Source organism: Falco punctatus, assembly GCF_963210335.1.
Source record: "Falco punctatus genome assembly, chromosome: 2".
In the NCBI taxonomy this organism is placed as follows: Eukaryota; Metazoa; Chordata; class Aves; order Falconiformes; family Falconidae; genus Falco; species Falco punctatus.
The window spans coordinates 90,013,455-90,036,785 of record NC_137581.1 but is presented as its reverse complement, the minus strand read 5'-3'; the positions used below and the strand labels follow the sequence as shown (position 1 = coordinate 90,036,785).

Below are 23,331 nucleotides of genomic sequence, written 5' to 3'. Positions count from 1 at the left end.
TAACATTAGAAGGAACATTTTGAGGGAGTTCTGGTTGGCTGTTGTAACATAAATATCAATAAACCAGCTGCGAGATATAATCTGTTCCTCTCAGTTCTGTTTGTATGGGTCTCACAGCCTGTGCTGCCTTTCTGTCCTCCTTACAGTCAAGCCTCCCTCAAAATAATGGTAATTATTATGTTATAATAATAATATGCCACAGTCTAAAAGCCAGATCTGTCTCCTGACTCCTTCTGTGGCTGATGTATAGTCAGAGCTTTCAGAAGGAATTTCAAGCTCTGATGACTAATGCCATGACTCCCCTTCTTCCCCTGCATCAGGAAAATCTCCGTTGTGGTCTTGCTTGGACCCTGGAGAGAAATTTTCTTCTCTTTTTATTTCTCTTCTTTTTTTTTTTTTTTTGAGTGCTGTGTTATATATGAAGGTTGAAGAATTTGGAAAAGGAGTTTGTTTTCAATTTTGGCTTTGTTTAGGAAACTATTACCTTATTATGTAGTGGTTGGTTAATGTGGTTTTTTTACAGAAGCAGTGTTCTCTCTGTCATTGAAAATCTATTAGTGCACATAGTATTTAATAAAAAGCATTTGAAAGTGCAATTCACTGGTGTATTTAAGTATGAGTCATTGATTAAGCTTAATTACAGGCAATATGATGGAGAAAATCAATCTTAGAACTAGGAAAATATCTGACCTTCAATAACTGAGGGTTGAGCTACTCTGGAATTTTCCAATGAAATTGTTTCCTGTTGGAAAGTAACAAATCCAGACCCTTTAGTTTTGCTAGAAACAAATCTTGGGCTCAAAAGAGAAGAACAGGGAAAAGAAGAGGCTTAGAAACTGCTAGATCAGTGCTTAAGACGTCTGTATAGTATGTGAGAGGCCAAAATCCCTATGCTGCCTGATCTGGTCCAGTATTGGCGGTGCTGTGCCTTTACACATCTGACAGGTGTTAGCTACTGGACTGGGATTTTTCTTATTCCCTGTGGAAAAGCCTAAGAAGTTCCTTAAGTGGAAAGGGAACTCTTTGAACCTTGTAAACAGCAAAAAATTCTTAAATCAGCATTGCCATTGCTTACATAGACCTGTCTCATGTTTTGTTGTGTGCACTTCTTTAAAAAAATCAACATCTACGTTGATAAGAAAATGTAGCATTAGCTGGGTAAGCACCCACAGTAACAACATGTTTCCCACGAGAAACAGAAACCAAGGTAGCAGTGTGGTTGAGCTCTGTTTTGCCTTGTTCATTGGTGTGTTGACCATTCTTGACTATGTCTTTTTTTAAACTCATGTATGGTTGTGCAGGGACATCATCAGAGCCTGGAAGTATGTATTTAACCACCATTAATTTAGTAAAATGCACAAACTGTTCTGCCAGCACCTTTCTACCACAACATGGAGTGAGATTTTTGGGGTACAAACATGTGTTCAGTGTTCTTGATGATTCAAACCTGTTTCCTCCTGAAAATACTGTTTGAGAAAGGAACTGAAGGGAACTATTTATTTTACACAGGCTGTGGTAAGAGTAGCTAGACAGGTAAATGGCAAAAAGGTGTGGAAGTGTACTTACCAATGGTAGACATCCTTAGCACAGATAAGTTCATGGCAGTGGAAGGCTCTGTAGGTGGTGTTTCATAAGGACAGACCTCATTTTCATGAGGATGATCTCCCTAGGCTTCTCATCTAGTCAGTGGAGAGAGAGAAATTTTTTCACAAGATAGCTCAGAGCAGGGATTTTCTAGAGGAAAGTGTCTCTCCACTTAACACAGAAAGACTACCAAGGTTAGCCCAAAGCTGGCGCTTGGGAATGTCATCCTGTAACTAACTCTCCAAGCCTAGCCTCTCTAAGTCATCAGCATTGTACTGTTTCTAAGTTTAAAATCTTACAGCTGTTTTGTGCCGTTCAAAAGATTTGTCATACCACTTGATGACAATGGAAATAACTGTAAAGTATCATTATTGTTTCCTTTTGGTAGCTATTTGACAAATACGCTTTAGAGTATACTGTATGTGGATGCAGACTTGTTCTTCTTAAACAGTATGATGTTAAGACCTACTACATGCACCTGCCAACAGGTGATCCATGGAACCACAACTCTGCTGCCTCAGTGGGATAAATGTGTGGACCTTGTTGAAAGCGCGCTCCCTTATGTTGTGGGTAAGATGTTTGTGAACGCCCATTTTCAAGAAGACAAGAAAGAGATGGTGAGTCCTCTGAGATCTCCGTCTATAAACTTTTAATTAGTGTCTCCCTCCTCACAGATTACCTCTGATGTTAGACCAAAGTTTAAAAAGAGACAAGATTATTGAAAATGCTTTAATTGGGGGTGGGGGAGGGGGTGGGGGGTGGGAAAGACAAGGAGAAAATGGAACAAATTTGAAGAAACGTCACCTTTTTGTCCATCCGAGCCCTGCATGTTCTTTCCATCTTCAGTCCTTCAGACAAATACGTAGTGAGACCAAAACCAGGTTGAACACCACTGATTTGCATAAATAATGACAGCCAGGCTGTGCAGGAACAGAGTGAGAGGTATTGGTGAGAAACAGTTTAGTATAGCTAGTGTAACTCATTATAGTAAACTTTTCACTGACTAGTTAAGACTGGTCAAGAGCTCTCTGCTTCAGGGTTACCCTTTTGAAGCTGTCTGTGCTACACCTGTAGTCTAAGAAAAGTGCAACTGATGTTTGGCCCAAATTAAGGGAAGCTTAGAGCCACATACTGAGAGTTTATATTTGTGATTCAAAGCTTTTTTGCTCAATGGTGAAGTGAAGTGTTCTTCCACACTGCTGAGTCCAGAGAACAGCTTTTAGCTGGATGTTCATCCTCATTCTAAAACTTAAAGCATAGCTATGTTATCACTTCTCTTAATAACATATTCAAATGATTAATTACCCTTCACAATAAATTATGTCTTATTTTCAGTTCATATTTTTCTCATAAGGTTTTCCAGTATCTACTTCCCAGCGATTGATTTTCCAACAATAATCAGCTTAAAATTAGATAATTTAGTCATTGAACTTAGTTGTTAGTGCAGGAGAGGCACAACCATTTAGGAAACATCAAATAGCATCCTGCGCTGAGAATGACAGCTCTGTGATAGTCCTGCACTGCCCTTGCTCAGTAGCCTGAGTGTGTGTCTGTTTGACTTTATCTAGTTCGACTGTTTTCTCAAGGAAGGACTTCATTTTAGACAGATCAACACTCTGATTTGGCTCATCCAAATCTTTATGACGTGTGTTTCCCTCTCAGGTTCTGCATTTCTTTTGCCACTTGCCTTCAGCTAGAGTTTCCGTTTTGAGATCCAGCTTTTCAGTCACCTGCTTATTGACTGAGCTTGTGCTGTGCTATTTGGCAGTTTAGTGGCAAAAATATTTCAGGGACTCACAGTGTCACCTCTGTGCAAGATAAGTGGGAAGAGAAAGACTATAAGAAATGTACACTTTATGAAGGGGCAGACACTTTTTCATGTTTGTATATGCAAGGGAAAATTATGAGGAGCTGATAGAGTAGAGAATGGGTTTCTCTTGAAAGGTGACCTAATTAAAATATTTCTTGGAATGTACATTCCTCTCAGGCCAAGTCTTTGAAAAATTATCAAGTCTGAATTCACAGTAGTATCCATAATAAGAAATGCATATAAAATTTATAGAGTAGATCACAAGATTCAGACTTATAATGAACTGTCCATAGAGATAAAATTAGATACAGGTGAAATTTGTTGCAATCCATTTGGAAGTGTGCTTTTCAGGTTAACCATTTGCAGTGTTATTATTTTAATTTCACTGGCTTTCAGTTCTATTTCTCTTTCTTGAGCAGTAAGAAAGCACTTGAGAAAAGCATTCTTAATTGTACAGATTCCCCCCCTGGCTCATGACATATATCTGTCTAAGATAAGCAAATCCTGAGTTATGGATAATATGGATTCTTTTTCCTCTGTTTGGTGATTGATGTTTCATACCTTAGATACTTCTCTCCTTTTATCAAGAAAGACATTATTTTTGTCTAAATATAGCACTGTTTCTAACCCAGAGCGCCTGCAGTGTTTCTTACAGCTATGCCTGAGCAGTTTCAGTAATAACTTTGGTTGCAGGAATAGGTTTCTCCCCCTGCCCCCTGCAGCTACAGCTGGTGCATAAAGCCTAAGTATACACCAGGGCCCAGCTGCAGAGCTTGAGTTTGAACTTGTAACCTCCAAATACAGGGAGTTCACCTCATTAGTGCACTAAGTTAATTGAGTCAGTGCTCTGTCATCAATATCTTTAAGTTACCCTATTCCCTGGGATGCAGTTTACTGTGAATGTTTGCCTGTTGAGTCATATTTAATGCTAGACCTGTTCTAGTTATTCCATATTGTCTCTAAAAATAAAAAAGTGTTTTTTGAAAAGGGGAGGAAAAAATGAATAATCAAAGGAGCTTTGCTATGTTTTGCCTGGCTCTACCACAAATAAAGAACAGTTCCAGATTAAAATATACATCTGATACATAAATTACAATTTAGCTGAAGGTAATGTTACTTGCCAGGGTTTCGTCCCTGTTTTTTATGACATTTCAGAGCTACTAGATCTATAGAATAAAATTATATAAAACTCCAAAACTTGACATTTTCATTATTTTTAAATGTAACGTAATTGATAACACAAAGCCTAATGTAATGATTATCTGTCACGTCTTTTGCTATCTCAGCTCTGGTTTGGTCTGTGCTAAAGGATTCAACCAACAGCTGGATCCCCTGAATTGTCTCTACTGAATACTCTCACAATATTCTCAGTGGCTATCAGTCATGAGGTTCATCTACTGGAATAAACAGAAGCAACAGATAACATACACTTTTCTGGGCTGTGCTGCCAGACAGATGCATAGGCATGAGGACATTTCTACTCTTTAGACTAATATAATGCATTTCTAAGCCATTAGATTTCTTGATTTGTGTCATTTTAGGGTTTTCTTAGTGTGCATACTCACTAACCACTCATATATATATATATATATATATATATATACACACACACACATTTTTTTTACTTGTTTGTGGTATGCTTGTGGCTTTGTATAGATGTCTGAAGAAGCAGCCAAGCTAAAATGGTTGTGAGTTTTCCTAGCTTTGCACAGATGCAAGCTGTCACTCGTGGGTCAAGACCACAGGAGCAGTTAAGGCTGCTCAGTGTTGTGAGCCGTGGCCTCTATCCTTGGAGTAAATAGCGTATGAGTACTTCACAAATACAGATTAATGCAGGCTAAATATTTGGATGCTGCTTTATATTTGGATCATGATCCTGCCAGCCCAAATTCAGTCCTTTGGCAGTGTTAATAAGGCGTGTCTCAGTTTGACATAAACCAAACAAGGCTACAGATGCTCCTCTCTCTGCAGAAAAGGTTTTATCTGTGCAAATGCCTCAGAGCTGGCTCCTTCTTCTGCATGGGTAGTGATCTAGAACCGAAGTATCCACAATTGTGACATGGAAGAATCAGCAATGAACAGGTTGTGTGGTTCACCTGAAGAAAAGAAAATGGAAAGAAACTTATTTTCTGAAGTGTTTGAGGACTGGAGAAAGAAGAAATTGGCCTTCCAGAAAGAATAGCAGACACTGTCTGAGATGGAATCATTTAAGGTCTAACCAAATCCATTGCCTCTATGTGCACCAAACCTTTTCTTATAATGATTCTCCCATGACATATTTCACTGGGGCAGGGTTTGCTAAATGTTTTGCAGATGGAAGAGTTGACTGAAGGAGTTCGCTGGGCTTTTATTGACATGTTGGAAAAGGAAAATGACTGGATGGACTCTGAAACAAAAAGAAAAGCTTATGAGAAGGTAACAGATATAAATGTTGAATGGGTAAAATCCTGTTACATTGAAGATTTGACTTGAATGAGAATAGAATGTCATGGACTGTACTTGCAGTTCCAGTTATTTACCTATTGTTTTGTTTGTGAAGGGGCATGAGCCACATTTGTTTTGCTAGAAGTTTGAGCTGTCTGAGCTCCTGCTTCTCCACTAATGTTGTTTTTGCTACCTTGTTCTTCCTCCCTTGTCTCCAGCTTTCCCCATCTGGCTCTGGTTGACGTAGACTGTGAGTTTATTTCAGATTTTCCTGTGCAGTGGCTTTTCTTGACAAGGTCATCATCTTGATTGGGATGTCAGGGGCACAACAGCCTACAAACAGAAAATGGTATCTAAAACAACTGGGACAGCTGAAGGTGTTTGGTGTGAAGATGGAGGATTCAGCCTAGAAGGGGTTATGAGAGTACTCCAGGTCTTGTACCTTCTGTCATGCCTACCTTGAAAGCTATCTTCCAAGAGTGCAATGGCCATCCCAGCTGAACACCCATCTCCCAGTAGAGTAATGCCAGTTATGAAGTGTTATGATCAAGGATGACATTACTGGTCCTGATTACTTTTCGATGGAGTGGCAGTAAAATGCAGGGTGTAAAGGCGATGGCAGGAGGAGGTAGTCAAAGCTCCCTTTTCACTCTTTTTTCACGTTTGCAGCATGCGATAAATGGAAAGGGAGCTTTTCCAAAGGCAGAGCTCTGCCCCTAGAGCAGCAGTTGGAAGAAGTATAAACAAGGAAGAGCGTATGAAATGAAATGAAATGTGTAGGACTGTCTCTTTATTTGTTGAGGCAGTGGGTATCAGTGAATTAGTGAATACTCTCTTTGAATAAATGACATGCAAGTACAGCTGAACTGTTCCAGCTCACTGTGCTTGAATAAAAATAGCATTTTGATTTAAAAACAAACATGGACTTCAAAGTTTTTTTATAATTCTGATGAAAAGGCTGTTGAGACATTTTATCATTGGAAAGTTTTAAATGCCATATACAGCCCATTTACATTTTATACAGCAATTCTCTTCACAGATGTGCAAATGAAATAGCTGCATAAACACACCAATAAATGCTATAGCAAGATAACAATAGTAAGATGGCATTTATTTGCTGCTAACCTGAAGGTAAATGGACTGCAGTTACTACTTCTTACTGGCTGTTACGCTTGGTTTTTTACTAGAAATACTCTTAGAAATAGAATGTTCTGTAATTTAGACATTTGACAAATTTGGTGCAAAATAAGCACAGGAAGATTTTCTAATTATTTCCTTAATAGAGATATTTTTATATACCTTTACAGGCATATGTAAGTCTGATGCTGATTTTTCTAGCAAACAATCTGCATCACCATTCTGTTCAAAATTCCTACCTGCCTTTCAGCAGAGAAACAATAGAACTATTGCCACAAACTAATAAACTCCCTAAAAAGTTCTCCCTTTCACAATTTAGGGACGGTTTTGTTCAGAAGGTAGGTTAGGTCCTTTGTAGACAGAGATGCCCGTTTCCCATTGTTGACACATTTAGGCAGCTTATGGCACTTTGCTCCCAATTCAGGCATCTCATTTAGGTTTCTGGAGTTAGTGGGGTAAGTCTGGGCCAAACAGTGCATGATATTCAAGCAGTACGATAAAAATAATACTACAAGCCATACTACAAGTACATACTACAAGTACTATGAATAGCAGATGGTTTAATCCATTCTCACTGACTTGAACAAAAATTTTATAGTTTACTGACATAGGAACAAGGTCAAGCTTGTAAGACACAAGTGTTACGTACTGACTTAGAAATTGCAGCAACAATTATGAGGTAGGACTTATAACTGTAAGTTTCAGTTTAGATGCACAGAACAGCTACTTGGCTTAAAAGGAAAGAGTCTAGAGGGGTATTTTGGTAGATTTCCAGACATGGATTTTGTGTATGTTTATTAACTACTATTTGTTGCTAATGATAGATATTGGATTTGTCCTGGGATATTTGGATGGACGTGTTTTTAATTCAAAAAAAAAGATTCATTACATGTATGGTCAGATAATTCACTGGGGAAATCTAGGTTTTATAATACAACAGAACCTTCAAAATCTGTTACTCTGTTTCAATTAGATCTCCTGAGCCCAGCACATAATGCTGTCACCTTTTTAATACTTACACTTTAATAAAGCAGCACAGACAACAGGAATTTTGGAGTGGGGATTGTTTGTGTTTTGTTTTGTTTTTTAAACACCAGTATTTATTACTTTATTCTATAGCTCTGTAAAATTGACATTTCTTTGTCAGTAAATGTCACCTGCATCTGTGAGGACAGTGCAAGTGCCATGGAGTTCACAATTTAGGAAGGATCTTGGTTTGTTCTTGAAGAGCAAATTGTATTGTCCTGGGTCTGTCTCAGGTTTACTTTTCATTTTGGACCACTATCAAAATAGAGACTAGTGTTATGACAGAGCACAGTGGGATGTACAAGGTAACCTTCTTCAAGGCAAAGGCCAGAAAGGACTCTCTGCTTTGATCTAATGTATAGGCAACCTGTAGTATTTTAACCAGTTATTTCTGGACTGAGCCAAATAACATAAAACAACTGTTCTAGTTCTTGGTGATTACTAACATCTCAGTGAATTTTTTTTTGTTAGGGTAGGATACTCTGTAATTAAATTTGAGGCCTGTGTGAGCATCTTCTGCTTGTTTCTACTTCCAGGAACAAAATATGGCACCTTCTTCATTATTAATCTGATATCCTTCTACAATAAGGTCACCTGCTTAGCGGACTGAGGGAAGATGGTGGGTGTAGCTTTTCTGGATTTTACTAAGGCTTTTGATACTGTCACTCACAGCATCCTTCTGGACAAGTTGTCCAACTGTGAGAAGAGCAGGTGCAGAGTGTGCTGGGTGAAAAACTGGCTGAACAGTAGGGCTTAAAGGGTTGTAGTGAATGGGGCTACATCTGGCTGGCAGTTAGTCAGCAGTGGTGTTCCTCAGGGCTCAGTCCTTGGCCAGTTCTGTTCAGTATTTCTGCCAAAGATGTGGATGCAGGAGTTGAATGCACTATTAGCAAGTTGGTTGATGATACCACACTGGGAGGTGCTTTTGAAAATCTTAGGGGACAAGATGCCTTGCAGAGGGATCTAGATAGCTTGGAGCACTGGGCGATGATTAATGGGATGAAATTTAACAAGTCAAAATGCCAGATTCTGCAGCTGGGACAGAGTAGCGCTGGGCATAGATATAAACTGGGAGAGGAGCAGCTGGAGAGCAGTCCTGCAGAAGGGATCTGGGGATGCTGGTCGGCAGCAGGCTCGGCAGGAGTGAGCAGTGTGTCCTGGCAGACAGGAGGGCAAACCGCATCCTGAGGGGCATCAAACAGCACAACCAGCCCGTCAACACAGGTGACTGTCCCGCTGTATTCAGCCTTGGCGCGGCCTCACCTTGAGTACTGTGCGCACTTCTGGGACCATTTAAGAAGGATGCTGAGGTCCTTGAATGCGTCCAGAGGAGGTCAACAAAGCTGGTCAGAGGGCTGGAAGACATGTTTTATGAAAAGCAGCTAAGGACTTCGGTCTTGGCTAGTTTGGAGAAAAGGAGGCTGAGGGGTGACCTCATTGCTCTCTACAGCTTCCTGAGGAGGAGAAATGGAGAGGGAAGCACTGACCTCTTCTGCCTGCTATCCAGTGACAGAATTTGTGGGAATGGTTCAAAGTTGCATGAGTGGAGGTTCAGACTTGACACTAGGAAACATTTCTTTTCAGATAGCGTGGTCAAACTCTGGAACAGGCTTCCTAGAGAAGAGGTCGATGCCCCGTGCCTGTCAGTGTTTATGAGGCATTTTGGACAGTGCTTTAACTTTTGGTCAGCCCTGAAGCGGTCATGAAGTTGAACTAGGTGATTGTTGTAGGTCCCTTACAGCTGAAATATTCTATATTGTTATATCCTATTATTATTGCCTATTAAGTAAAGAAAGGAAGTTAGGTAAATAATGTCTTGGTCTTTTATGTTTTCATCAGTAGCTGTCACATTGTCCCTTACAGCAAAGCAGAATAAAGGTCCTGCCTGAAGTTCTATGGCAGACTGTATACGGCATGGAAATAACTGTGATTCACACATCTTTCTTTTCCTCTGTATTTTTAATCTCGTATTCTTGAATTCTTTGAATGCTCTGGAAAGAAAGCAACTGTAGAAACTGGGGTTTTGTTTGCTGGGCCTGCTCCATGTGATCCATTTAGTTTGCCATTAGCTTTTAACTTCAGACATATTTGTGTCATTAACAAAATTTTTACTCATTTTCTGAAAGGAAAAAACAGTTGATGCATGATCTGCATGTGTGGACTGTAAGCATGGAGAGCCTTCCTAGGAAAACACCTCATCTTAGACTACTTTTCTGTTCTTTATGGTGTCTGTATCTTTAGATAACAACACTGTAATGCAAATGATCTGGCAGGCTTTAAAGAGAATTAGTTGTAAATCCTCTCTGTGATTTGGATACTCACTATTTTGCATGTTTTCTGCTGCCTGCTTTCTGACTGATGCCCACCTTTCTTTTGTACTTGGCTGAGGCCAGACTTGTATACCTTGCTGTCAGCCTGATGCTTTGCAATCAAAGGGACCATCGACCTCGAAGGACTTACAAAAGGCCCTCTGGTAGAATCGATGCTTGAATTTTGCTTTAGGCAGCCTGTCAGCTCCATCTAATCACTGAAATATTTATCCGTCTGTGACTCTCTTTGTGTCTGTTCTGTTGTTTTAAGTTAATCAGAGTGAACACTACTAATTTGATGAGCCCAAACCATATTGAAAGGATCAAATCGACTGGTCCATGTGACAGGGAACAATTGTCTTGCAGCCTTGAGTTCTGAGAATCATGCGTTTAGCCTTTGTATACTTTGGAGTTAGGGTTTGACTTTCCCTGTGTAACAAAGCAATATAAACGAGATAACATCTAATAATTTCCTTCTATCCTCCCTCCATTCCTCTCTTTCTGTGATCGAAACACGGATTTAAATCAGACCATCTGAAGCCAATCTTACAAAGAAAGTTTTTATCAGAGTAAGGTGACTCGGTCTGTCCTCACGTGCAGTTCTCACCTAGCTCTCTGGATGGAGCTCATGCTGCTTCCAAAGGAGCTCCGAGTAGGAGAGAAGCGTTCAGCTCTGTGCTGTAACGCTGTTTGCTGCCCTGTCCCTCCTCTGCTGTGTGCAAGCCTTGCTTTATTGCTCTGTATTTGACTGTCATCTGAAACGTGCTTAACCTATGCCTGTTAACCTCCCGAATTTTCAATAGAAAACTCTGATTTAATAAAAAAAAAAAAAAAAAAAAAAAAAAAAGAGAGAAAAAGGTTCCTTCTCTTGCCCTTTTAGCCTCTCTCTAAGGGTCATTAAATTTTGCCTTCATTTGAAAAACAGAGAAATTATCCAAATGAGTACAGCTCCAAGGGTGTGTCTGGCAACAGTCTTCAAGTTACAGAAGTTACACAAGTCTGCGAGTTACAGAAGCCGTGCAGAAAGATCCCTCGTTGGCGGCCCAGGCACCTGGTGAGCTCTGGGCCACCTTGCAGCCTCTGAGAAGGGTGGAAGATGAAGAGGGAGGGGAGAGAGGAGAGCCTTTTGTTTCCCTTAGAATGAAGGTGCAGATTTCAGCCCAGGATATCAGCCAAATGGTATTGACGGCTCTGTCTTGTAATGGTGGGCAACAGCAAAAAGGGAGAACCTGCAAGTGAAACTCCATTGACATGTCTTGTGTGATCAGGGCTCTCATCTTTAAAATGATAATATATTGCTTCTGCTTTTCAAAGGATAATTCAGTGGAAGATTATCACTGAGATGTAAAATTATTCCCTTTTCTAGGCAGGAGCCATTATTTTATTAGTGACTGTTTTTCCTTCCTGAAATGCCTTTTCTGCTTGGGTTTAACTGGAGGCTTGAAAAACAGACCTTTACACAAAAGCCTGTTTTCTGAAAGTTTGCAAGGCTCCTATAAAATAGCCTGCATTGTAGGAAGTTGGGTTTTTTTGCTTTGCAATACTATTTTTAAAGCATGGATGATAAGCCAAAAAAAGCTTGTTTTTCCTCTAATAAGATTTTTCTCTAACATTATTAACCTCTTTAGGTCATGAAGCACAAATCCCAAGGTCACTGTGCAATCATTTTTTGCCTACTGAACTTGCCTGCTGCTTGGCTTTACTTTACTTCTCTCTAAGGAAGCTGTATAGGCAACATTTGTTTTCTTCACATCTCTCTGAGTCTGAAGACTGAGGCAAGAGGACCACAGGGAAATACAAGGACACTGGGTGTCTCATAGCTATATGTGTACGCATAGCCTAGCTATGGGTGTCTCAGACAGTGTTAGGTACCTTTGTTTAGCCTACAGGGTTTGTTCGGCTGCTTCAGAGAGCTACAGCAAACCTCCCTAGATAACACAGTGTAATTTAGGCCAATAGCCCTTAGGAAATCAAAAGCCATCTGTACAAACCCTAATTTAACAAAGTATAGAAACTTTAAATGAGGTAGGTGTTCATGGGTTATCCCACTGAAGCCATTTGCTTCTCAGCTGGAACTTATTGGCCGTATCCAGCCCTCCAGCCAATTAACTGAGCCCCCACCATCTTTCCCAGTTCTCCATGGTCTCTCTCTCTTCACATTTGGGCGATTTCACTATGAACATGACAGCCGTACTGCTCACACCAGAGGTCCAATGTCTGGTTCGGACAGGGGCCAAAGAGTAGCAGATGTTTAGAGATGAACATAAGGACAGGGCAAGCATAAAGGGATACATTCCCACTATCCTCTCCTGGACTCTGACATTTGCAGCTCAGTTGCTTCCTGAATCAGAAGTCGTGTCTTTGTATTTATTCATATTTTTCTGCTGTGAGTTTGCCTAATGACTTTTTGAACCCAAGACAATTTTTATCATCTGCAGCTCCCCAAGGCAATAAGCTCCACTGCCTCACTGCACTCTGTGTGGAAAAGCATCTCCTTTTGCTCGTCTGGAAAATGTTAGCTTTTCCCGCTGTGTTCTTGTGGTGGGGAAACCAGAGAATCATAATCTCCTGTTCTTTTCTTGTGCCCACTCTTGCTTCTGTATAACCCTGGCACAGCTATATCCAGGGAGTATGGAGCCTCCTGCATTTGTTCATACAGACTGGCTGGAGCATGCACTAGATATGGTTCTGAAAAATAACTTTTCATGAAGATCTGAGGCATACCCAGACAAAAAGGCCAGACATCACAGCTTCAGGAGCTGAAATTGATCTTGCTTAATGCCATGCTAATTTTGCACAAAGATGACAAATCATACAATCTTGAGAGCGGTCACTGGGTGCTCTGCAAAAAGAAAACATGTCTTTTGTGCCTTGTGGGGTCTGTGGATCCCTCCTATATAAAATAATGCAAAAATACGACAGAGGAACCAGACCTGAGTCTCAGTGCCTCCCATATCTCAAGTGGGCTTTTTCTGGAATGAAGGCCAGCACAAGGCTGACAGAATAACGTTTGGTAAAAGAGCGGGATGGAGTTTCAAAAGCAAAGATCCCAATACCCCTTTTACAAGTTCTTTTAAGATGACTTTATATCTTTGGTTCAAGGATCTCAGAGAACTTCACAAAGTGTAAGGCTGCTTCAGAACACTAACAGAAGCTGCCAGACTCACTTCAGAAGAACTAGGAAAAGGAGAAATTTCCAAAGGCTCTAATTGCATTTCTGCACTTCATTCCTGTTCAGAAATCAATAGTGGTGGCTTCTGACTTCCAAATTTACTGGTTTTACTAGAAAGATTGATTCAGATCTTCTTGAAACAACCTTGTCATTTCTAAACGGGAGAGCATACTTCTGCTTACTGCCGATTGAACCTTGGCCACATTCTTCCTTTGTGGAAGTGAGCTTTCTGAAATTAGGGTAGTCTCTGTCTGAATGAAAAAACTGAAGGTCCTTCCAGTATTGTAGCAGTTGCATTGCAAGGAGAATGAGCAAGTCTCCTGATAAATTTGAAACATGGGTTGGAGTTCAGAAAAGGCAGTCACGTTTTAACTCTTTTCCTACAGGTCTGCAATTCCCTTGGACATTAAATATATCACCAGGAGCTTATCTTCATAGTGTAACTCATCTTTATCCTACCGTGTGCATGGACATGTGAGGACAACTCCATAGGAAGCAGGAAGTGAAGTAGCTGCTGCCCAGCTCAGAAATTATGTAGGGGAATTGAAAAGTTTGCTCTACTTATCTAGTTTGGAATTTAGTCAGGACATTGAGGCTACCACTCCCACATCATCCCTGAGATAGCTGTTTGGAAAATGCCAATGTTTAGAGTAAAATTTTTCACCTGGAAGATACAGAGAATGCAAGGTACTTTCCTACTAGCGTAGCGTTCCACACTTTCCTCTGAGTAAAAATAGGTCTTCAGTTTCCATCAGATTAACAACACTTACCTTTTTTAAAGTCAAATGTTTATTTCTCATCACAAACTTTAGATTTTGAACTCAAAGAATCATATCTCTCATATCCTGAATTTAATTTAACCTTCTCAGGAAGATGGGGCTTTCCTGTTCAGTAACCACAGGAGATGTTCTTCACCATTGGCCAGAGTGGAAACTAATAGCCATGGCATGTTTGCTTATCTCTTATCTCTGGGGTTAGATTGCTCCTGTCAGCTTGTCCCTTGTTATCTGGCTGCTGCTACTGCTCACTCAGTTGTGCAGGGATGTCAGTTCCATTAATAACCTCAGCACCGTGCAAACAGAGAGTGGAAAACAGGTGAAGGGAGAGGAAATTGTATTTAACCCTGATCTCACAGCTGTCATTTTTCAGACTACGGCACAACTCTGTAAGGCCAGAATGGGGGCGTGACATCAAAACACTTGTGACAAATCTCCTGCTTGAAATAGGAGGGAGACAGATGGACGGACACACCTGCAGATGTTCAGGGACCAGGGTGAATCTGAAGCTTTTGTGGCAGAACTGCAACATGAAAGTATCGGTATGCTAAAAAACAGATTAGGTCTTCCAAAGGGCAGGAAGTCGTCTGCCAGCCTTGGAAGCTTTGTTCAGTTTCAGCTTTAACTTTCTTTATCTATGTTGTTTTACCAAGTAAAACTGCCTTCTGTAGAGGAACAGTTATAAAGACATTGTAGTCCCCCAGCTCGACAGTAACAGATATTGAGGTGTGGGAGACCCATGCTCTGTATGGAGGAGTCTACGAGGGCATGCTCAGGTATCCACTTGGCATTCCCTCTCTATTTTCAATGAATGTGCATTTTCTGGCTGTGGTGATCTCCATGTCTTGTATCTGTCTGCCTGAGCCACCAAGAGGAAAGCTGCCTGCTTGCTGCGAGCAGGCAGGAAGCTCAGCAAGTCAGGGCCATGGGCTGGGGCTCTGGCATGGGCCCTCAGCCCCAGGCACCAAGCTCTCCAGGAGCAGGAGCCTTAGCAACACTTTCACTTGCTCAGGGATTGTACTAGTCATGGAGGTCTGAATCAAAGTGGTGAAATGTGAAATGGCTTCTGGTACTGGTATGGCTGGAGTTTACTTTTAGAGGAGCTTTGCCACAAGGAGCTCATCAGACTCAGGAATTTGTTCCTTTAGTGACCTTTCAGAAGCCAGGACACTGTGCCTAAGAGGCTTCCTCAGCTGCCTTTATGAGGCTCAGCTTCATGAGGTAGCTGTGAGGCGTCCTGTGCTCAATTTTCTGGGTGAGTGGTAAGTTCCATCACTGTGGAAATAAATACACATCTATAATTTCTTTAAAAATAGAAATATGTAAAGATTTGGAATAGAGAGGGATTTGGTCTTGAGTAGAAAGTGGAGTGTTTTCTGCGTATGTTTCTTCTGTATTCTGCAGCCTACATTTCTGCCTATGTCTGCATCTCTTTCCCCCATATACTATAGAGCATAGGCATATAAGATGGTGACCTGCTTACTGATACAGTGCTGGTTGGGCTCTGTAATTTCTCTCTGGAGAGAAAACCTGAAGTCCTGAGACGAGTAATGCTTGTGTTCAGGTCCTCAGTCCCTATTTCAGTTCTAGAGTGGTGTAAGAATGAGTCTCTGCCATGCCTGCTCTCAGCTGTACCTAGACTGGGTCTGATGCTCACTTGTGGCTAGAAATGAAAAGAGATTTTTTCACATTCTGTTCATTAAAAAAAAAAAAAAAAGTTGCTCTGCAACCTTTGCTTAAGCAAAGATAACCTTGAAAATGTTAGATGAATATAAACTGATGCAAGCAGAGGCTAAGGTCAGAAGTTGTCCCTTTCTGGAACAGGTTATTCAGTGTTTTGCATAAAACTGCCAAAAGAAATGCTGTGGTAACTCATACTGCTGTGACAGGGAGAGTCTCCTTGCCCTTTCCTAGGCTGTGGGGCTGCCCCTCTCTCAGTGTTCGGCACCAGAGATCTCTTCAGCACACTGGGCTTTTTGGGGCCATGGGACTTCTTCTTTTTATCAGCACAGTGTTTCTTGTTAAACCTGATGTTTTCCCAGAGCTAAAATAAAAACAACAGGAAAAATTTCACAGCAAGGTGGGTGTGCTTCTAGCAAGAGGTGGCTTGAAAGTGGGACTACAGGTCAACTGACGAGGAGCTCTAGGGGGGAGCAGTGAGGAAGGAGCTGAGGAAGGAGTTTCTACAAAAAATGCAACATCATAATTTCTGCAGCTCACTAACATCCCAAAGCCCATTCAAAGGTGGCTTTTTCTTTGTGACATTCCAAATCCTTAGGATTCTGGTGCAAAATTTGTTTGGTAAAGATATCTGATGTAATTTCAGAAGGCAGATAAAGAGAATTTTGAGTTGGGTGCATACTTGGTTGGGTGGGGTGTTTTTTTTTTGTTTTGTTTTTTATTTTAAGAGACAATTGTATCAGAGAACATAAAACATTGCCTGAATATAAAAGCATGAGGAGATAGTTTTCTGTAGTGCTAAAGATGTGTCCAGGCTTAATTCAGGTGCATGAACTATTACAGCTCTGTCAAAGGCAGCTTAGCAGCATATACCATGGGACATATATATACCAGCATGACACTAATGATGGTCTGTGTCTTCAGAACAACACTTGCTTCTAGCTTGTTTGAAGAGCAGTTTGAGGAGCTCCTAGCTGTCTGCGCACACCCCGTGGGGTGTAGTCATTCTCTAAGTGATCTACAGATGTGTAAAGGTAAATCTAGTGCAGAAATCCCCATGCTAGAGTGGACCTATTACTGCTGGTGTGGAGATGCGATGCCACAGCTGGACATAATGCAGACCGAGACAGTGTGCATATCCATGCACCATCCTTCCTTCTGGTCCACAAGCATGATCCCAGCTCCATTGGGAACCTAGAGACCCTTAAAACTGACCAAGGAACTTTAGACAGTAATGGTTAGGTGTTAAATATACCTTTTGCCATTTGCGCTGGTCTGTTGTATAAGTGCATTTATGTATTGTATAATGACAGAGGAAGGCAATTACTGTGTGTCATGAAGAAATACATTTAATTTACAGAGCTGTGGTTCCGTTCATGAAAGACAGCATTTATGTCTGTCATTCATAATATTCTATATATAAAATAATGGAATCATAGTAATTGTCATACAGAGGTTACAAATGGAAAAAAGAAATTAAAATAAAATGGACAAAGGAACTCTTTTTCTTAGCAAAATTAAAGCAAAGCTGGCAGCAGAACGAGTTTGGAACCAAGCTGGCAGGAGAAAATATGAGTAAGTCTATTAATTATACTGCTGCATTGAACTAAAGAGTTACACTTGTGAAAGTATCACAGTGGATTTGTATATTTATGTATGTAAAACTGTTTCACATTTTCTGTGATTTAATTCAGTTATATTGCTAAAAAATTATTTTAAATGCGAGATTAGTTTCAACTGAAAATTTAATTCCTGTGAAATTATTGTCACAATGCTTGAACCAATGATTGAGTCTTTGTCTTCCAGAGACCCAAGAAGCAAAAGGGATTTAGGACAGGAAAGAGTGACACTGATGCACATTGTTGCTTTTTCTGACTCTTCCGTGCCTAACAGTCCTACTAAACCTTTAGGTGCTTTAACATTACGGTTAGTAATAATAATATTGTCTTGCTAGATGGTGGATATTAAGACTGAACATACAATCCCAACCAACAGTTTACTTAGAAAATTTTGTGTCCCTTTTCCATTCTGTTTCCTATGATGATAATGTAGGGTATGATGTTTTTAAGTGTACTAGCTAATATTTTCTTGTCAGGAAGTTTTCTTCAAGTAAGGCTTTGGTTTCAAAAGATTATTCAGAGAAAGAGGTAACAGCAAATAACCTGTTTACTGTTCCTTCTCCACCTTCCCACATGATGTGTTCCCAGCATTTGTCTTGTGCTAGTTCCAGCACTTTCTGGGTCTCTCCATGTAGTGAGTGATTCAGCTCACTGATCTGGTGGAAAATTAGCTGGGGAAAAACTTGGATAGATTTCTGCTATGTTAGTGAGCTAAGTGGTCTCCCAGAAATATGGTGGCAAGAAGCTGAGGCAGCCTTTGGAGACTGAGCACAGGCAGCATGAGCAGAAATACGGACAGAGATGGGAGGAGCAGGGGAGAAGAGTGAGGACTAGGACATTTTTTTCCTTTGTCAGCACAAAGTTCTTAAATGGACTCAGCTACTTTTGAAACCACAGTGTGTATTTAACTGAAAGCAATTTTATGTGTATGTGATGGATATGACTGTTCACATAAGAAGTCACTTGGGGTTTTTTAATTTATTTTTTTCTTTACCCCTGGCCTTAAGCTATTACAAGAATGGAGTGATAGCTGTATTTTCCATCTCCATAATCAATTAATTTTAAACAATCAAAACAATTATTGAAATAGAGAGGGGAGAGTTATGGTGCTGTGTGAGGTCGTGGTTTGTGAATTGTTATTAAATGAAATACTAGCTCTGAAAATCTTGAAAAGTCTACATAGTTTGTATTGTTGGTATGTGCAAATATAAAAGTTAAAGCCAAAGTTTAAAAATAAATAGTTTGATAATATAGCTATATTCTGGAATATGAATTACAGCCAGTTCACTGCAGATCAAGTACTCTTAGAGATTATCATTTCAGGCCAAGTGCTCATTTTTGAGTTACCACTTCACTGTTGGCTGCAGCTGATGGTGTGCAAATCCCTGATATTTCATGTGGCCCTTGCATAGGAAATAATATATGTTATTAAGGTGGGCCCAGTCCATCTCCTACTCAAGTCAGTGGGTCACTTCCTACTGACATCTGTAGGACTGGGCTTTAGCCCCGTGATGGAACTTTTTAGTGTTTTACCAAGATCCATCACTCTGTTTTCCTTCTTTTTCTATATGTAAAACCTAGATAGACGCAGTGATATCTATGCAGCAGTTTTACCAGATGGCTCTTGAATTGTCTGTTTTCAATGAAAAATGAAAAGACCAGACATGTACATAAAGGCTGAGTTAATCCTTGTAATTAAATGGAACATTACTCTGCTGTGAATGATTTTAGCTTTCAGAATGTATTTCATGCTAATTTTTCAGTGAATTGTAATTGTATTAATTTTTTATATTTTTAGAAGCTTGAAAATTATCTTCACAAAGTTATTGTGAGTCAAGTCGATCTACTGAAGATCCATGTCAGACTCATAAAACTTTGTCAGGGGTGAGCTATGTTTTGGGTTTGATTTTTTACAGTAGGTACAACATGTCAGTACTTGGTGTTGCTGGCAGGCCTACAAAATATCCAAATCATACTCTGATGGGCAAAAAAGACTCTCAGAAGGCTCACATCCCAAATTTGGTTGTCAAGTGAGAATTTGACTAGACTGGAAACTGGGATGCTTTGTAGCATTGAAACACATGCGCGTGTTCTCACGTTGGCAAGTTGTTAAGTCAAGAGTGAAAGATCGTTTATTATTTTGTCTCTGTAGTAAACTGATTAGAGTGCTCTCGTTGTGCCAGAAAGAAATACTGATGGTAAAATCCCAACTGTGTTGAAGTCAGTGGGGAAACTTCCATGCATAATCAATGGCAGAGGGAGTAGTCCCACTCTGGGTCCTCTGCCTTGGAGCCTGCTCTCTCTGGCTGCTGGGATAGAAAACAGTTATCGTGACTTACCTGAAAGCATGCTGCTTCTCTGCATCACCCCCTCTTGCTTTCAGTGGCAGGAAAGGAAGCCTGAGGTGACAAGGTTTCTTAATTTACTCAACAGTCTAAGGTAGGCTCAGTATTTAACAATAGCTGGGGGAAATACCCCATCCCATCTTTTCTTCCCGTACATGTAGTTATTTAATATGCAAATTAGAGAAAGGAATTAAGTGAGCCTTTAGACCATAGCAAGTTGTGCACGGTGCGTTTGCGGCAGATTCGTGTGCAATTACCACATGGCTGGGTTCCTGTACATTTGTCACATTTCATTTGCTTCCCACCATGTGTGTGCATGCCTCCTGGAAGGCTGGTCTTTTAAACATACTTTTAATCTTGTCAAGAGGAAAATACTGACTTCATTATCAAAAAGCAAGCCAGTCATAGAAGTGTTTTCCACTTTCTTGTGCTGTATGAATAAGGAGTCTTTGAATAGATGTTAAATGTTACTCAAGTGAACAGAAAACATAGCCAAGGAAGCAAGAAACTTCCAACGCACAAGTTTAGAAACCTGCTCTTTCTAACTTTTTTATTGTGCCAATAAATCAGGCTGTGTGCTGGGCTCAGCTGAATGGGCTTGGATCTTATGCAAAGCCCTTGGGAGGAATCCCAGATGGAGGGATTCCCAAGGACTTCAGAGGGCTTCTTGTGTCCTCTCACGGGTTTTGCTTTGGCTGTAGGAAACAGTCCCATCAACCAGGAGCCCCATGTCCTGCAGTGTTGGCATCAGGGAACACCATGGTGTGCCACAGCCTTCTGGCCTGCCACCCACACTTCCTGCCCTAAGTGCTTGCCTGGGCGGCTGTATGGGCCTGGACCTCATCCCAGGCTGGAGTCAGGGTGCTGGGAGCAGCTCTTCAAAAAGAGATGCTCTTGGTCCTTCAGATCAAGCAAGCTTATTCCTCTGTTACTCCCACACCAGTATGTTCTACACTGTGAAGATAAGGTGGCCCTGGGTCACTACCTCAGTAGGATCTCAGGAGAGCATGGCATACCTCTACATTTTTGGCTGCATTGCAGATACCATTAGGACCAATCTGAGACACACTCCTTTTCTGGGAGAACCTGTGGAGCGAGACATGGATTGCACGTGACAACCTTGTAACAGTGTGCCCTCCATCAGCTCTTGCTCTAGATCTTCTCAAAAAGGCTCCTGAACGATGTTATTTGTGAATTTAGTTGGTCTAGAAGCTTTGTAATGGTGTTTAAACATGTACTTATGTTTTCTAACTAGTTTCTAACTAGAAAATTAACTTGGTAATGTAGTAACAACATATGTAGTTTTCTAAATTTTTGCTATCCTGCATGTCTGGTGGAATATTTAAGAAGGCATCAGAATTACAGTGCTAGTAAAGTGCCTTAGAGTTTAGTCATTACAGAGTCTATCATCTGTCTTGTTTGCTCAGACTTCTAAACCACATATATCGTGGTAAGAACTTATAAGTAACAAATTCAATAAAATAACATTTTCCTCATACACACACACACACACACACACACACACATAATCACAAGATACAGACAGCTTTAGCCATTGATAAAACATCAAAGTACGAGGAACAGCATTATCTTTTGAGTTTACTTTCAAAAGTCTCTTTGAGACAAACTCTGTTATTTACTCGGGTTTTATATAGCCTTTATAAAAAAAAAAAAAAAACATAACCTCAGTAGAGTCCAGCTATTTTTTCCTCCTGCTTGAAAATTTTAATCTCACAACATCAGTTGTGAAAGCTGCAAAGCAAGAGTATGTGTGACCTGAGGTCAAGCTCACCTGAGGTAGTCTGTTTGGAAGAACATTTTCCCGTCTCTTCCTTTCCTAATGCAGCAGGACCTTGAGAGGAGTAAAGAATTTAAGTGTCACTAAAATAATAATCTTAAAAGTGAAATATTTATTATATGATTATTTATGATATTATGTGATTATATATATTGAGGTCAACCTATGTCAGACCTGCCATTAAGGAACCTGAAGGAATCATCCTTACCTTTAGAGATGTTTGGTTAAGGAATGAGGTCTAAAAGGGACAAAAGCTGGCAGTTCCAAGCTGCTGTTTAGTGGGCTGCTGTGGAAGACAAGACTGAGATGGATGTGGCAGATATTCCACAAAAACCCCAAAATGTCCCTGTGGTGGAGTGGAGATATTATGGTCACAACTAAGTACTAGCACCATGGGTTGGAGGGCAGGGCCCATCACTGCTTCTTTCAGTAAAGATGCGCTGCCAGATCTAGGCTGGTTCCATAGTCCTCTGTGTTTACAGCCAGTAAGGCATGAATTTATTTGCTTTTATTTAGAAGACAGTCTAGAAATAGAGCATTTTAAAAGGATGTAATATAGCTCAAAACTAAAAATGTTCTTCTATGTGCCAAAACAAGATCAACAACTTTTGATCAACACTCTACTGGCTAAGTCATTAGTGAAATGACATTGTACTGACACAATTATTCCTTACTTTTTTGTTAAAAACCACTGTTGATTTTTTTTGCCAGTTGCAGTATAAATTGTTTTTAAATGGTTTAGTCTTCATCGTATAAATTAGTTTTTAAATTATATCTGTTTAATCAAAATGCTAAGGGGCTCCACTGTATAGATTCAACTCAGAGACTGCTTTAAGTGATTCAGGTGGGTACCCTGGAGTACATGCAGAACATTCGAGATTCACCAAAGTTGTTCAAGCAGCTGGCTTAATGGAAACTAAAACTGATGAGTTTTGTTCTTTGCTTTCTCAAGATGAGTTTCAACTAGGATTAAAACACTGGAAATGGAAAAGGAAATTTTCCAGTTCTTTGCAAAGTTCAGTCAGCTGGACCTGACACCAACACCAGGAAAAAAATTAGACACTCTTGATTATATACAAACTTGCATATGAATTGCTCTCCCCTCCCCATCTTGCTTTTTACCCTACCCCCAGGCATTTAAAATATCTGCTCTAGGTAGGCTTCAAATTTTAAGAAAGAAATTCAAATTTTAAGAAAGAAAAATTTAAGAAAGAAAGGCTACTCTACCTTCTGGAAAACAGAAAACATTCTGTTGAGAGTTAATTTGGCACATTTCGTATTTTCTGTTCAGCGTTTGTCTTCCACTACTTTTTTATCTCTGGGGATATTTGCATGACAATGGGATCTTTCTTGCTTAAGAGATCATCTGCTCCTGCTGCTAATTTCCTACCTGAAGTTGTAATCTTCTGTTTGTGACATCTTAATTATCTCAAACATGATTGATTGTGATGTCACAAATGGAGGATTATGACTTTGGGTTGGAAATAAGATTGAGACACTTAAGGAGTTTGAATAAACAAAGACGCCTTTCTTCTTGAAAAATAGAAGAGGAGACAAAACAGTTTTGGTTAAATGGAGGAAGTCCTCCATCAGCTTCTTTCTTACAATTGTGAAACAGACATTTCTAATTCTTGCTGTCATTGGAGGCCCA

The 23,331-nt window shown here is 40.2% G+C and overlaps 1 protein-coding gene across 2 annotated transcripts in view; it reads left to right on the top strand.

Annotated features, from left to right (window-relative positions):
• Positions 1-23,331, top strand: part of PHEX (phosphate regulating endopeptidase X-linked) — a 134,623-nt gene that overhangs the window by 56,480 nt on the left and 54,812 nt on the right. For both annotated transcript variants that reach the window (XM_080377574.1, XM_080377573.1), the window contains exons 11-12: positions 2,073-2,201; positions 5,708-5,809. In XM_080377574.1, the coding sequence (XP_080233700.1) occupies positions 2,073-2,201; positions 5,708-5,809 (231 nt within the window). The remainder of the gene's footprint in view (positions 1-2,072; positions 2,202-5,707; positions 5,810-23,331) is intronic.